Source organism: Rhipicephalus microplus, chromosome X, assembly GCF_043290135.1.
Source record: "Rhipicephalus microplus isolate Deutch F79 chromosome X, USDA_Rmic, whole genome shotgun sequence".
Taxonomy (NCBI): domain Eukaryota; kingdom Metazoa; phylum Arthropoda; class Arachnida; order Ixodida; family Ixodidae; genus Rhipicephalus; species Rhipicephalus microplus.
The window spans coordinates 185346682-185361910 of record NC_134710.1 but is presented as its reverse complement, the minus strand read 5'-3'; the positions used below and the strand labels follow the sequence as shown (position 1 = coordinate 185361910).

General features: G+C 41.5%; 2 protein-coding genes across 3 annotated transcripts in view; both read left to right on the top strand.

Moving 5' to 3' along the window:
- The window catches only part of pch2 (pachytene checkpoint 2 protein), a 39993-nt gene extending 37666 nt beyond the window's left edge, over positions 1 to 2327 (top strand). Inside the window, exon 10 of the mRNA XM_037428683.2 lies at positions 2138 to 2327. Coding sequence (XP_037284580.2) covers positions 2138 to 2242 — 105 coding nt within the window. The 3' untranslated portion in view covers positions 2243 to 2327. The remainder of the gene's footprint in view (positions 1 to 2137) is intronic.
- Positions 2328 to 5497: 3170 nt separating this feature from the next.
- Positions 5498 to 11639, top strand: LOC119177250 (AFG2-interacting ribosome maturation factor). 2 transcript variants are annotated; one of them, XM_075878335.1, is made up of 4 exons: positions 5498 to 5625; positions 6589 to 6768; positions 10207 to 10319; positions 11448 to 11639. In XM_075878335.1, exons 1-4 carry the CDS (start codon positions 5591 to 5593, stop codon positions 11486 to 11488), a joined length of 369 nt encoding a protein of 122 aa, XP_075734450.1. In that variant the 5' UTR covers positions 5498 to 5590; the 3' UTR covers positions 11489 to 11639. The 2 variants fall into 2 exon arrangements, with proteins under 2 accessions (XP_075734450.1, XP_037284579.2); XM_037428682.2 differs by lacking the exon at positions 5498 to 5625 and adding an exon at positions 5907 to 6460.
- Positions 11640 to 15229: the final 3590 nt, after the last annotated feature.

Here is a 15229-nt window from a genome sequence, read left to right as displayed (position 1 = left end):
CCGCTTGTCACGCAAACGACTTGGGTTCAATCCCCACTTGGACCCAAACAACCCTGGTTCGAACCTCACTCTGCTCCAGGATTTTTTATCATATATTTATTTTATTCGCATCATTCTCCTTTTTTGGTCACGCATACATGCATGAGATGATAATTTTTCGCTCACAACCAACAGCACCGACGCCAGAATTTCTGCGAAATGAGCTCTTTAATGCTACCGCATTAAAATGCAGGAGCAACAATGATGTCATTATACTAGCTGGACAAGCTCGGAGCTTGGCCGCGGTGGTAACATCAAAGAAGTTAGAGGTCACCTTCCGCTCACTTTAAGTGGTGCTAATGTCGCAAGCACATGAACTTCAACAATTGCATACAGTGGAACTACTCTATAAGAGACATGCAGTGGGGAGCAATACTTGTATATATTTTTTTATGTGTCTCTTAAGCAGGGTACCACGTACGCATTTTCTTATCATTCTTGTTTCTTTGTAAGCACACTGGTGTCTCTTATACCCAACTTTCTGTTACATCAATGCAAGATAAAGAAGTGTGACTGTAAATTATTTCCAAGCAGCATTGGCTGTTGAGGTTTGGTGGATGATACACGTAAATCAATCTCGCAGGCTATCTCAGCTACGAAATTTTGTGTCACTACCTCTTTAAATATGTGGAATAATATTTGACCCGAAATGAAAAAGGTCAGTCAGTCAAGGAACGTTAAGGTCTTAAGGAACTACAGAGTCATTGCGGGCCATGCCCACGTTGGGACTGGAAGACCGTGGTCCCCTGCCCGTTCGTGGGTCCTTTGGAATGACATAGATATTTTAGTATGTTTGAATTTATGTTACGTGTAATCTCAAGCCACCAGTTTGTTTCTCGCGTCGTTCTTTTGCCAAAGTCGAGTTGCTCGTAGCGCTGTCGAAATGGCAGAATTCATCCAATCTGCGTGCGCTACCTTGCCAGGGGTGGTCGCCGCGGTGGTATAGTATTAGCAGAGAAAATCAAGGTTAATGTTTCCTTTTTAAATTTTGTGCCGAATTCTCCGTGAGTGATGTCAGATATTTCAAAATGTATCTTTCGTAGTTTCACGTCGTTGACTCGATGAAATTTTCTGGAACCTCGTATGGCAGGTCTCTGGCCCCCACAGATGAGAATGTACATCATCTTTATCAATTAGAAGCTACGTAGGACCCAGTAGATACCTTTCAAATATGTCACTTCATGGTGTTTGGTACGGGGATCTCAAGGTGGTTTCTCCACGTGCATTTTTTTTTGTTTTTGCACTTCATCTCGTTCGCCAAGCATCATGTAAGAGGGCTGTTTTTGGGATTGTGAAATTGTACTTTACTAATACGCGAAAAATCATTGCGGTTTTTTGTGTTTCTTTAACAAAGTTTAACAAGTTCGCGTCTGTTTCAACAGCTGAGGCTAGCCGGCACTGCTATCCATTATCATTGCTGCTGACTTCCTATATCTGCTCCCATCCCCTGTTTGCAGAAAAGCCTCGGCCACAAGCAGGCATGGCACTGTCCACTGTGATGCGAGGGGTTTGTCCCCTGCATATATACTGCCTAATGAAGCACAGAAATATAATTTCACCAGATGTTCAAAAAACAAAGTAACAATGCTAATATATGGCACATAATTTTTATTGTTTGCAAAAACATCAGGATTTTTTGAAATATCTCTGTATAAATTATGGAATTAAACTTGTAGGTCACCAAGAAATGAGGAATACTTGTTTATTAATTAGAGATACGCTGCAGAAATTAGTGGCTTCACGCATTCACGTTGCATCTTGTGTTTCTTGGTAGCTTTGAATCTTCTGCAACAGAATTATTCAGAACAGTATTCAACACTTATGTCCATCTACCTGCGGAGTACACAGGAACTAGATGTAGCAAAAACATCAGGGCAACAAAATATGTATACATTTTTACATGGAGGGCACCATCTAAGTGTGGTTGGAACCTAAGGTGGTGTCAGGAGCTCTATTAGCCAATGCGATGTTTTTTGCATACCACCTTGTCTCTGGTGGTATTGTGTTATAGTTTATAAAGATTATGAGAGAATGCTATATTTTTTATATATAATAAAGAAAGAGTGGTTACCCTTTTTCACTTGTATTAATTTTTCAGGACGGTGCACTGACGCTAAAGGCGTTCCTGCTTGCCCTGTCTGAAGCTGTCGACCGCCAGTTGCAAGAAAAGAAGGAGATGACCAGTTGCATGGATGCACGATAACACCTCTTCTGCACAGGCAGAACGCCCTAGTTTTATTTCTGGACAAGTGTCTTCCAGCTGTTAATAAAAATATTATTTTCTTTTATGGCAAGTACTGAAGACATAAATTCTTTAATATAATAGCGATATAAAAGTTTATATTTTTTCCAAGCGAGTTATCCGACTGGACATCGGAAATACGCAGATAGTTCCACAGGAAACTGCTGTGCCCTATTCAACCTCATTTGTTAGCCATATAGTACACATTCCAAACCAATCAATGCTCTATGTGTATCTACTTGGAAAAAATAGGGAGCCTACAGCCAGTTCTGAAACATCTGTTTGCAAATTTGTGTTATGTGTATTAGTTTGCTACATTGATTTTATGTACTAGTTAGAAGAAAAAACCCTGCAGATAATATGTGGAACAGTAATTTATTCTGATTGATTGATTTGTGGGGTTTAACGTCCCAAAACCACCATTTGATTATGAGAGACGCCGTAGTGGAGGGCTCCGGAAATTTTGACCACCTGGGGTTCTTTAACGTGCACCCAAATCTGAGTACACGGGCCTACAACATTTCCGCCTCCATCGGAAATGCAGCCGCCGCAGCCGGGAATCGAACCCGCGACCTGCGGGTCAGCAGCCGAGTACCTTAGCCACTAGACCACCGCGGCGGGGCGGTAATTTATTCTGCTGCATTGAATTTTGACACAAATTTGGCATTAAAAAAAACAACAACCTTACCATCACTACAGTAGTTTGCAAAAGGACGCTTTGTCTTCGCTAAAACATTACATGTGCTTTGCAGTTTGTTGTTCATCCATATAGAAAGCTGCGTCCATCTTCCTATAGACTCTTACCCAAGCAAGTGTTATAGATATAGGTGGTAGATATAGGTGGTATAGATATAGGAGATGTGCGACAAGTAATGGCTGTACACAGAACTTACATACTAATGGTAGCAGAGTACAATTTGCTAATCAAAGTGGTCATGACAACAAATAATCATGATTTAAGTCATGCATTGCACGTTAAACTGTATATACATCGCACAGCCACCTTGCAGAATTGGAGAGAATTCAGTGGGGTTGAAAATTTGTATTTGAAATTTTTCATATTGCAGTTTAACCAAACAAATGCCTACCAATTATAACTGGAGACAAAATAATTCTGGACCGCCAGCAATAGCTCCTTCAGTGCAAAGGAAGCCAATGTCCAAGGTCGTGCTTCTGTGTACTGCAAGCACCGGAAGTGATTGCAGAAGCTGAAAATAAGTTGTGATCACTGTTTCATTGTTCACTTTTACAGCGAAAGCACTTACGAGACACCGGCGGCCACACCCGCCGGTGTGTCTAATCACTATTGCACGAAATAAGAAAAAAATTTAGTAAATAAAAAGCACTAAGGACACAATGAGATTTGAACCCAGGTCCCTGCGTGCCAGCCCTGCATTCTTCCACCGAGCCAAGCCAGTGCTTGAAACTGCTTTGCAAACTGGCCTTAGGCAGGCTTGATGCCAGGAAAGGAATTGCGTTAGTTTGATTATAATACAGCGTTCTAGAACACCAAATGAACAACTAGGTGTTGCATAATGGGAATTGCACGAGTGGATAGTCTAATGCTCCAGCCCTTTAAAAAAGCTTGATCTTGTTCACATATTGATTGTGGTGCCTACCCACTGTGGGGTTTTGTATGAATTATGAAATCTTCTTGCATAATTTTTTATCGTAGTCAGCCACAGCATCAAAAAGTTGCACAGTGCATTGCAAGTGTGCAGCGGGTACCACACTTCCCCGAAAAATGCATGGCATTGTGAATGCCTGCCTACTACACAATGATGTTCAGCGTAGTGGGTATCCTGCAAGTGTGCTTGAAGCAGCTTCTCAAAGAGTGTTAAAAAAAGGGCTCTGAAAGCCAGCTCTTCCAGCTTTCGTTGTGAGGGTGCTGCATGTTCTGCACAGGCCTGGTGGTTTTTTTGCACATGTCATGTGCAGGCATGATTTAGAGGTGTAGTGCTGTTATTGTGCAATGCAGAAACATTTGCATAACTAAATAGTGATACCCTCGCTGCATAGTTGTGTGCTAGAGCATGTGGTGCAGAAAATCAGATGTGGTTTTGGACTATTTCTGGGCTGCGAGTGCGCGATGATGGTTTGCACTTCACGACACCACACAATGTGCGTCAAAGTGATGGTCATTATTGGTGGGAAGGGACCAGGGCAATGACTTTTAGTGAATTTTTCAGGTGAATTTAGAGGCCAGTCAGCTTTAGTCTATGTACTCCAAAATTCAGTCAATTTAATCATTATAGTGCATGGTATTAATCGTTATTCAAAAAGTAGATGGATATGCCTAATGACCACATGGTAGAGTACTCGAGGATTGAAATGTGAAGATTTAGGGCTGATTCAGTGCACGGTTTTGTTTCCAACCTCTTCAGTTCATGTCAGAGGGGTGCAATTTAGACGTGTGAACTTGTATCAGACTCAACAATACCTTGAGTGGCCAGATTCACAGCAGCATGGTGCAGTTGTGTCTGGCAGTTGCTAATAGCCGCTGTTTCACTAAAAAAACATTGATATATAATTTCAATTGATGAGAATAATAGCATTTGCATCAATATTGTGCTGAAAAATAGAATGTCAATTGTGTGAGAATGGCGAGGATGGTCAATGGCACCAAAAAACTTGCCCGTTCTAAGTAACCTTCACTACCAAGCACTAGAACAAGTAACAAGTGTATTGAACTAGAATAAATGTCATACCAGTTTAGACTTGTTTTGCAGCAGTTTTTTATTGCACTATGGCTCAGGGCGAGAGAAAAATCAAAACGCCGAAAATATAAAAAGTCAAAATGCCGACCCCACCCAGCTTATAGTGGAAGATAATGTATAATCGCAAGATAAAAGTTCCTCCGGCTTTGTACGATATGCATGCTCTTTCACCTTCGTTTCCAATAGCCATGTTCTCTTCGAATGTGGTTCAGCCATTTGAAACTCGTGGCCATCTATGGTTGTTCGGGACTCGCCCTCGAGCTCTTGCATGGCTCACGTGTGTGTGTGTGTGTTGTGTTCATTTCGTCCTTTTATTTATTGATTTTTTTCTTATTTTACATTAACCGTCCTAGGACAGCTATTACAGAACCGGCAGGCTGTTTCTTTTCTTTCTCTCTCTCTCTCTCTTTTACATATCTTTCTGTCGACGCACTGCTGCAGAGCTTTTTTGTTTTTTTCCTCCGCCCACTCTCTGTCGGGGATGATTGTTCGATTCCCAGTTACGGCGTCCTCATGTCGAGTGATGTGGTATGCAAGAACATCTTGTACTTAGATCAAGCTGTTCTAGGAAGGAATACGCTTTTCTTCCTCCATGCTGGTTCTACCCAAGGAGGTTCTACCAATATGGTTTGTGTTCTGTGGTTCTACGTTGAAGAAACTCGGCTAAATTAAGGTCGGTGCACGCATAGAGTTTCTTAATAATTTTAAGAAACTTTATGGGTGCGCGGTGCCGTTCTCGTGATGGTCGTCGGACTTCTCAGACCAGTTTACTTTGAAGAATACGCACACTAAGAAGGTATAATAGTTAGTTTTACAAATAAAGGAGTATTTAGTAAGTGTTATGGCAAAAGAATAATTCTGATGGCAAACTTTTTTCCTGGGCAAACGCTATGGACATCGTCATCATCGTCACAGTCCACCTTTTCTTTCTCCGTGCTACACTGTATCCGTGCCACAGTCCTACATTTTATTGTGCTACAGGTGTTCTGTGGTGCTGCCGCGGAGTTTAGAAAGTGTAGCGGCATGTGGTTAATACGTGGTTGGCCCATTTCTTGCTTAGGAATGGTTTATGCCCATTGCGCACCCTGACTGACGAGGCTGCACACAATTTTGTGCGCGGAACACCGAATGAGGTGCGAGGCAACGCAAAACGCTGCAGCCGAAGTTTACTTTCCGAGATGGATGAGGTAACTTTAAATGAACGCCTCTACGATTTGCGGAAACCCTTTAAACTCGCATTTTGCACTTTGAAAGAGCAAAAAGAGGCCTGGGAAGATTGTATGGAAAAAGCCCGACCTCACCTAGTTGCAATTGTCACGCTGCGGGAAATACAGGCTAACTGTTGGGCGGCGAAACTTGCGGGCAGCGATCTCTTGGCAAAGTACCCAGATGTCAGAGTACGGATCGTCCGTAGAGTGGAAAATGAGCTGTTCCAGGAGAAAAAAAAGTTGGAATCAATACTGTAAGTTGCTGAAAGTTTATTATTTCCTTAGAGTTTGTAATAGTTGCACAAAGAAGATTTCTCATACGCTAGAGGTTTCTTCTCAAGGTAGGCTATGTATTTCTTGTCTTGTTCTGGTTCACTTTCAGGAAAATCTTGAAGAAGTCTCAGAACGTTTGCAGCAGCGCTTGCCAGCAAGCAGTTGAAGCATACGACAATCTTGTGAAAAATCGAAGCATTGAAGATGTATGTTACAGAAGTGAAACTTGTCCGTCGGTGGCTGATATGCTGGAATGGATAACATATACAGAACAACACTTTAGTAGCCAGTATCCTTTGACTTTGACCACATTCATACTATCAATCAGGTAATAGAGAAATGCTCAGAGTATAACCAACCACTATACATAGCCTTCATAGATTACGAGAAGGCGTTTGATTCAGTAGAAATATCAGCCGTCATGCAAACACTGCGGAATCAGGGCGTAGATGAAGTATATATAAACATTCTGGAAGAAATCTACAGGGGATCAACTGCTACCATAGTGCTTCATAGAGAAAGCAACAGAATACCAATCAAGAAGGGTGTAAGGCAGGGGGACACAATTTCCCCAATGCTGTTTACCGCGTGCTTACAGGAGGTTTTCAGAAGCCTAGAATGGGAACAGTTAGGGATAAGAGTCAATGGAGAATACCTTAGTAACCTGCGCTTCGCCGATGACATTGCATTGCTGAGTAACTCGGGGGACGAATTGCAACTCATGATTACGGAGTTAGACAAGGAGAGCAGAAAAGTGGGTCTTAAAATTAATCTGCAGAAAACGAAAGTAATGTACAACAACCTCGGCAAAGAGCAGCGCTTCGAGATAGGTAATAGTGCACTTGAAGTTGTAAAAGACTATGTCTACTTAGGGCAGGTAATAACCGCAGAGCCGAACCACGAGATTGAAGTAACTAGAAGAATAAGAATGGGGTGGAGCACATTCGGCAAGCACTTTCAAATTATGACAGGTAGATTGCCACTATCCCTCAAGAGGAAGGTATATAACAGCTGTATCTTGCCGGTACTTAGCTACGGAGCAGAAACCTGGAGACTTACAAAGAGGGTTCAGCTTAAATTGAGGACGACGCAGCGAGCAATGGAAAGAAAAATGGTAGGTGTAACCTTAAGAGACAAGAAGAGAGCAGAGTGGATTAGGGAACAAACGGGGGTTAAGGATATCATAGCTGAAATCAAGAAGAAGAAATGGACATGGGTAGGGCATGTAGCGCGTAGACAGGATAACCGCTGGTCATTAAGGGTAACTGACTGGATTCCCAGAGAAGGGAAGCGGGTTAGGGGGAGACAGAAGGTTAGGTGGGCAGATGAGATTAAGAAGTTTGCGGGTATAAATTGGAAGCAGCAAGCACAGGACCGGGTTAACTGGCGGAACATGGGAGAGGCCTTTGTCCTGCAGTGGACGTAGTCAGGCTGATGATGATGATGATCCTTTGACTGATATATACACAAAAGAGCTCAGTTAATGGAGTTTTGGTGTGTTCATGTTGATTAATTGCTATCGACTTGAGTATGTGGAATTTGCTGTCTTATATACGCCAATGTTAAGTAAAAAAATCTTGACTACATTGATTGGTTACATTGAGTACTTGAAGGACTGAGTGGCTTGGTTGCCCATTATTTGCAGTTTTACCGCAGAGTTGTGCTTTAGTGTTTAATAACTGGGCAAAATAATTACCTGCAACTATTCGTATGATGTAAAGTGGGAGGAAGTTCAGGCAACAAAAGATAACTATTTTGTTCAGAATAAATCTTTACTGCTGTACCGTATGCTGTAGGGAAGCAGCAAAATACCGTTGGTTGCAAAAGGAACCTTGCTTCACAAATGGAACCTTGCTTCACAATCAAAACTCATAATTTTTCTTGCATTTGAGTTGAAACCAAGAAAGTTTGATGAGACTGACCCCTCAGTGGGAACATTATTTGTCAATTATTGGCAAGCAATCCCAAAATTTTTTAACATATTTTTCTAGTTGTTTCTCTAATGTGGAATAGTGGTTGACCTTTATGTTAACCCGCTCTGTATGTAACAGTCTGAGACCACCACAAGCAAGGCTGATGACTTGCATTAATGAATACTATGTCACAATATTATAAGAAAATGCTGAACAATCTGACTGTTGAACCACATTTTTTTCTGGACAGCCTTTTTTATTAATCGTGCATGCATTCTTCGAGGCATGAGGTATTAAAGAGGTACTGACACAAAATTCTGGGGCTGAGATAGCCTGCGAGATCAATTCTCGTGAACATTCGTATATCATATATCATCTGCAAGATGTCAACAGCGAATGTAGCTTGAAAGGTATTTTAAATTAATTTTGAAGTTTGCATGAGCAAGCGACTCCATAGCGCTATAGACACCCTCAGAGGTGACCCCAAGGTGACCCCCTACTTCCCTCACGTCACCACTCTACGGTCAAGAAAACAAGTTATCATAACGTCATAGCCACCATTTTTCTTTTGCCTCGTTAGTCCTTGAAGTCTATATTTCTCGGCGGCTGGTTGCGAGTGCGTGGCCGTGGCGCACTTGGAAAGTTTTGTGTTTGGCGACATTCCGGTGCCGTTTCCTATTCGAAAGTAATTCTTGATGTGGATCATGCGGAAGTGTGTCGTAGTTCTGTGTGCTGACGTGGTTAAGAGTTGCAACAATAGGGGGCGACAGTTGCACCCAGTTTTTGGAACTCTCTCAAACCAAAACCTCAACTGATCGATAATGAGGGGCGTGTAATTATTTATGTATTGCGTGCTGCAGCAATGTGTCGTGTCATGACTAACAGCCCTACAGCAACGCATTGAAGCAGAAAAACGCAAGGCCAAATTTTTTGTGTCAGTACCCCTTTAAATCTTTTTTAATGAATTTGAAACATTGTGCTAGTATATGATCATAGAGCTGCACAAAGAAAGAATAACAGGGCACATACTGCCTTGGCCCATATATTTTTTTTTCCCACTAGAACACTGTTTAGTCTCAATCGGAACTGGCTGGTGCAGCTTTTCACTCATACACTGTTGACGAGAACTTAATGGCTGAAGTGGTATTTTTTTTGGTCTAGTTTGGTGTTTTCGCTGAATACCTATTTATTGAGTGAAGAAAAATTAGCATTTGTATTTTTTATAAATTGTGTTGCCTTATTAGTTTTAAATAAACATAATTGACAGAAGTCTTTCTGACTGGCTAAAAATTATATGAATAAACCCTCTCCAGGGTCATTCTTAACGTGTATATATATATATATATATATATATATATATATATATATATATATATATATATATATATATATATATATATATATATATATATATATATATATATATATATATATATATATATATATATATATATATATTTAGATAATAAAATGAAAAACTGGCCCTACATTTCAGGACCAATTCAATCTCTTCTTCAGGGGGTGACTGTCCAGCTGGCCTCGAAGCTAGCAACTTTTCTCTGTGGTTGTTCCAATTTTCACCTTCGTTCAATGCACCAACAAGAACGATGGCGGAGAAGGGGACAACCACACAGGAAAGTCGCTTGCTTCGGAGCTGGCCGGGCAGTCACTCTCTAAAGAAGAGACCAAATGGTCTCGAAACATGCAGCCTTAATAGTGTATTAGCTCTATAAAACTGAAAGGGCAAGTTTTGCCAAAAGGTGGTGTCTTGTTGGATGCTTTATGAGTGATTTCCTGAGCTGTGTTTTTCATAGTGTTCATGCAAGAGAACTTTTGCTAGAAGAAGCAAATTTTGGCGATGACTTCAAGGCTAGTGCCTTTGTGAAAGAGTGGAAAGACGACTCAGCTTTGATTGAATCAATGAATGGTGAGTTACCCAAGGTTAAAAATACAATACAGCAGTTGAATGTTGTAAAAACTGTTGCCTATTCATAGTGTTTGTGCTTATTGTGAGAACACGAGGCCTTCTAAAATGCATGTCTGTGAAGACCACTGCACTGCATGGTCTAGTGTTGATGTGCAATTTTAGAGGCAGTTGCATGAGGAAAGATATTTCTTTGCACGACTCTAGGCAGCCCTAGACGTTATGTGCCTGAAATCTAGCAGGAGATAAAGGGGAAAAAGTGTGCATGCCAGATTTATAAGTGCGGTGCTGTCCTTTATTTTTCTTTCTTTTGTTGTTTAGAGAGTGGGATTAAAGCACACTGGAAGGCTTCTTTGGCAGTATGGCATGTGCACTGAGAAGAGAAAAAACGAAAAGGCATCATGTTTTTTTTTTTTTTTATTATGGTACATATTTTTGCTTTGGCTGTGCATACGACCTAAGCCTGCTCAGTTTCGGCACTTTGATAGCATTAAAACTAACGTTACAAGTCTTGTACCTTTACTTTAGTTGCATCAAAATTACTATGGGGCGAAAAAGGTTTTGTCATTCCACTCAGAAATTATAGTTGGAATTTTTTATGGTGGAATATAAGAATATTGTCCAATTAGTAAAGCCTTCTTCACTAATACATATCTTCTATATATATTTCAGTGTGTGCATGTATAAAGCAGTGATAATTTGATAGCAGCTTTTTCAGCAATATGGCGTATGTGGCAGCGGAATGATACAGGTGGCCATTAAGATAACATGATAAATGAAGAATGTTTCATTTCAGGCTGAATTAATCATAGCAAGATTAGAGCTGAATGTGTAATGAAATGTAACTGTATTTAGAGATCACAGAAGTGACATTGCAGCCCTGAGTTCTTTCTGACTTGCACTGCTTACTGTATAGTGACATTACTTTGCGTGTTTGATATCCTGAAGTGAAGATGAATATAATAGTGTAGAATACAACGTGTAGCTGAATGTGTGGCTCATTCGGCAGTTTGTATCATTCTACCTATAGTCTAAATTGACAGGTTGTATGATACCTGCAGTAGTCTACAATGACATTGCTTTCATCTCAATGTAAGAACCTCTTATCTGCTCTTTGTTCTCGCATTTCAGATGTCTTGGCAACAGTGAAGATTGTAATGGACATGGTGTAGACATGCTATACAAATTGGCCTTCAGCATTGTGCAGCATCATGGGTATCGACGTCAGCCGTTTGAGATGCTCCTATTTGTGACAAATTGCTCAAACATTTGTAACTCTGTAGATTGTTGTGAAGAATAAAGTACATGTATTTCTCAAAGTTATTTAGCAGCATGGCATTGGCATTCTTTGGCTAAATATACTGCATCATTTCTTCACGGTAATTGGGCACCATTGGCTTACTGAAAACTTGAGGTGCTTCTGCTGCCTCATCACGGGTGTTAGCCATCTCATGGGGAGAGCTTACTTGGACCACTAGTGAGGGCTCTTTTGAGCTTTCATGCAATCTGATGTAAAATAAATCGAGTGATAAATGGCACACTCATGCATTCACTCACGCATGCTCTCCGACAAATTCACATGACCTAAACATATACTGTGCTCTCATGTTGTGGTTGCATAAATGAGCTGATGCCTGCATGTGTGCGTGAGTGTGCTGTTTTCATGATAGATTAATTTTATATGAAAATGAACTACGAACTAGCCCAACAAGTTCTTTCATGCTTTTTGGCAGCACACGAGGAAAAGTAGAAAATGTAATCACGAACAGGATTTTCGTGTGTGTCCTTTGTCCAGCCTTCCTGTCATGCTGACGGAAAGCAGAAAAGCTGGAATGACTAACCCATATTTCTGTGTGTGATGTATTGGAGATTTTAAAAAAATTGACCTTGCCTTAGTTAATGAATACGTTCAACTTCTAAATGCAAATTTATCCTTAAAACAAAGGATGTACTACAGGGATGAAAGTGCTGCTCCAAAAAGAAATGCTTCGCTATGTTGCTACAAATTGCGATACTCATTGCTAAGTGTGCTGAACCAGCTACTAAATGGCACGGACAAAATAAAGACAAGGATCTTTAACCGTTTGTCCAGCTGGCAAGACTGAAAGAAACCAAGATCAATCTGTATGCTGCCATCCTGGTACACTAGTGTGCCGCTTTATTGGCTGTGATTTCATTTATACAACAAGAACTGGCGTTTCAAGGAAGCTCATTTGGCTGTTCTTTTTCTTTGTTGTCAACTTCACATGCACACTATTTTGGTAGAATGGAAAAATAAATGAGATTGTTTTGACCTTATGCCAATTATTGACTGCTACTTTGTAAACAGTTATATGTTACTAAGGTTACTTCTCTAATATTGTAGTCAGCCTTATTGGTTTAATATAATTTCTACCATAAGTACTGGCATTTTAATTATATAGCTTATTTCCAGGCTCATTTGATATCCAACCATTTTATTAATTGTTTGGTTTTAAAATTTGTTGATTGTTTGTGAAAGTTCCAGCATAATTAATATTTATGGGACGGTTTGGCAGTGCTTTGAACTCCTGGAGTTGTATGGAGTATTTTGCTATCTGCTCCTAAAGCACCAATAACTGCTCCAAATTAGCTTTTTTTTTTTACTGCTCCAAGAACACTTCATATACTTGTCCAAAGCAGTCCCTTTTCTACTGAAAAATGTGCTTGTCAAAGTGAGACGGCACTTCTGATACTATCAAAAGGAGTGGAACCTTCATTGCGTCCGCACTGATGTCTCACTTGCGAGGAAAGGGTGATTTATGTTGTTATTGTAGAACAACAAACGTTGCAATTAGCTTGACTGTTTGTGTGAAAGTTAGGAAGAGAAATTCCAATGCGAAATTCTTGTAGTACCAAATGGCATAAATGTGTCACCTTGCATGCTGTGCTTGGCCTGGTTTGCGGGACAGCCACATGTGTGCCTGTGCTTTTTGGTAATGAACAAAAATGAGCTGGTAATTGACAGTGTTTTAAGCCCCAACACTACAGTGCACTATTAGATACATTGGATAATGTAAGACTAACTTAAAATACCTAATAATCTAAAATACTTAAAGTATGCTTGTAAATCAGTGCATGAGTGTTTCTGCATGGTGCCCTTTTAGTGTGAGGACAGTGACCATAAATTGGACCGGTAACATCATACTTATCCAGTCACAAGCCATAGCCACTTAACCACTCCAACAGGTCTCTTTTACACGCAGCTTGTAGACCGTTTTAGAAGAGCTTGCACATTTTGGTGGCATTGAAAGGGGTCCTGCAATAATTTGTCAAGTGATAGTTCATTGACTCACGGATCGACTGGCGCATTTTTTTTTAAAAATCCGTCAAGTGTCAGTGGAGTTGCCAGGGCCCCGCCGCGGTGGTCTAGGGGCTAAGGTACTCGGCTGCTGACTTGCAGGTCGCGGGATCGAATCCCGGCTTCGGCGGCTGCATTTACGATGGGGGCGGAAATGTTGTAGGCCCGTGTGCTCAGATTTGGGTGCAGGTTAAACAACCCCAGGTGGTCGAAATTTCCGGAGCCCTCCACTACGGCGTCTCTCATAATCATATGGTGGTTTTGGGATATTAAACCCCACATACCAGTGGAGTTACGAGGATTTTTCACATGCTTTAATTGCTTTCTCGTACCATTTGTGCCAGCGATTGTGCTGGCAGCTACACAGGTGAATGATTGAGGGGAGGGGATAACAAGAGTGCCAGAAACTTCGTCTGTCTGCCCATCAGGGCGCGTCATGACGTCGAACTCCCTTTTTTTCCCCTTTCGAACGTGCGGCTTACTTTCAGTGCGATCGCGAGCGAGAGTGCGGGCATATCGTGGCATCCCGCAGCGGCCGCGCCGACTATGCAGCTCTGAAAGTTCAAATCCGTAGTATCTGTAGTTTTATGTGTCGAAACCAGGATGTAATTATGAGAGACGCCGTTGTGCAGCGCTCCGGAAATTTCGACCATCTGGTGTTCTTTAACGTGCACCGACATCGCGCAGTAGACGGGCCATTTCGCCTCCACCGAAATGCGACCGTCGCAGCCGGGATCGAACCCGCGACCTTTGGATCAGCAGCTCGAAGCTCAAGTCAGCCGATGGTCGCGGACTTTGGATTTGTGGCAAAATTTGTCGAAAGGATAGTGAGCGATTTCTAGCCGTCTTTAAATATTTGTAAATTCCACGCCCCGTGCTGTGCTATAATCGTTGGCTCATGTCTTCTCAGTAGTGTCAACTACCGACCGGCCCCGGTTTCTGAACATGCTGAAAAGACATTGCAGGTCTGCCTGAAGAAAGCCATTTTGTTTATGTCTAAACTGGCCACAGATACCCAGAAGAAAGAAAGAAAGACAAACCAGATGGTGAGAAGGGCTCAACCCGTGGCTGTGGTTTTAGATTGAGCAATTTTGGAGATGTGTGTTGCATTAGAATGTTCATTGACTGACGAGCAAGGTCAACCCGTTTGCCAGCGTAAGAACAGATATGATATGCGGACGTGCGAACAATGCCGCTTTCACCGGATAAAGAGTCATACGCTGCACTGAAATGCACATGAGACCTAGATACTTTCTGAAACCGTGGAAGCTAGCCACCTGATTATATTTGCCGCGGTGTGAGATTTTATATTTCAGCTCCTTTACTGTGCTCATATGAGCTACCCTTTGCGAAATCCTGTGAGTGCTACAGAAAACTGCACCAACTAGAATTGGCGCCATCACGGCTGAACGGGACTGAATGTTTAACGTGACGATGGTTTGCAAACTTATTACGCCGTTGTCGTTACTTGCACTGTCAGGAACACGGAGTTGCTCCTTCAAAGGAACTAAATCATTGAACTTCCCATTAAGAAGCGCTTGTGTCACAGCCGTGCTCACACTCTAGCCGTGCGCAATTTACGGCACTCTGGTGT

Coding starts and splice junctions, on each gene's coding strand:
- LOC119177250 (XM_037428682.2), top strand. CDS start 6,177: ATGGATGAGGTAACTTTAAATGAACGCCTCTACGATTTGCGGAAACCC. Junction 6,461..6,588: donor AAAAAGTTGGAATCAATACT/GTAAGTTGCTGA, acceptor GTTCACTTTCAG/GAAAATCTTGAAGAAGTCTC. Junction 6,769..10,206: donor GAACAACACTTTAGTAGCCA/GTATCCTTTGAC, acceptor TGTTTTTCATAG/TGTTCATGCAAGAGAACTTT.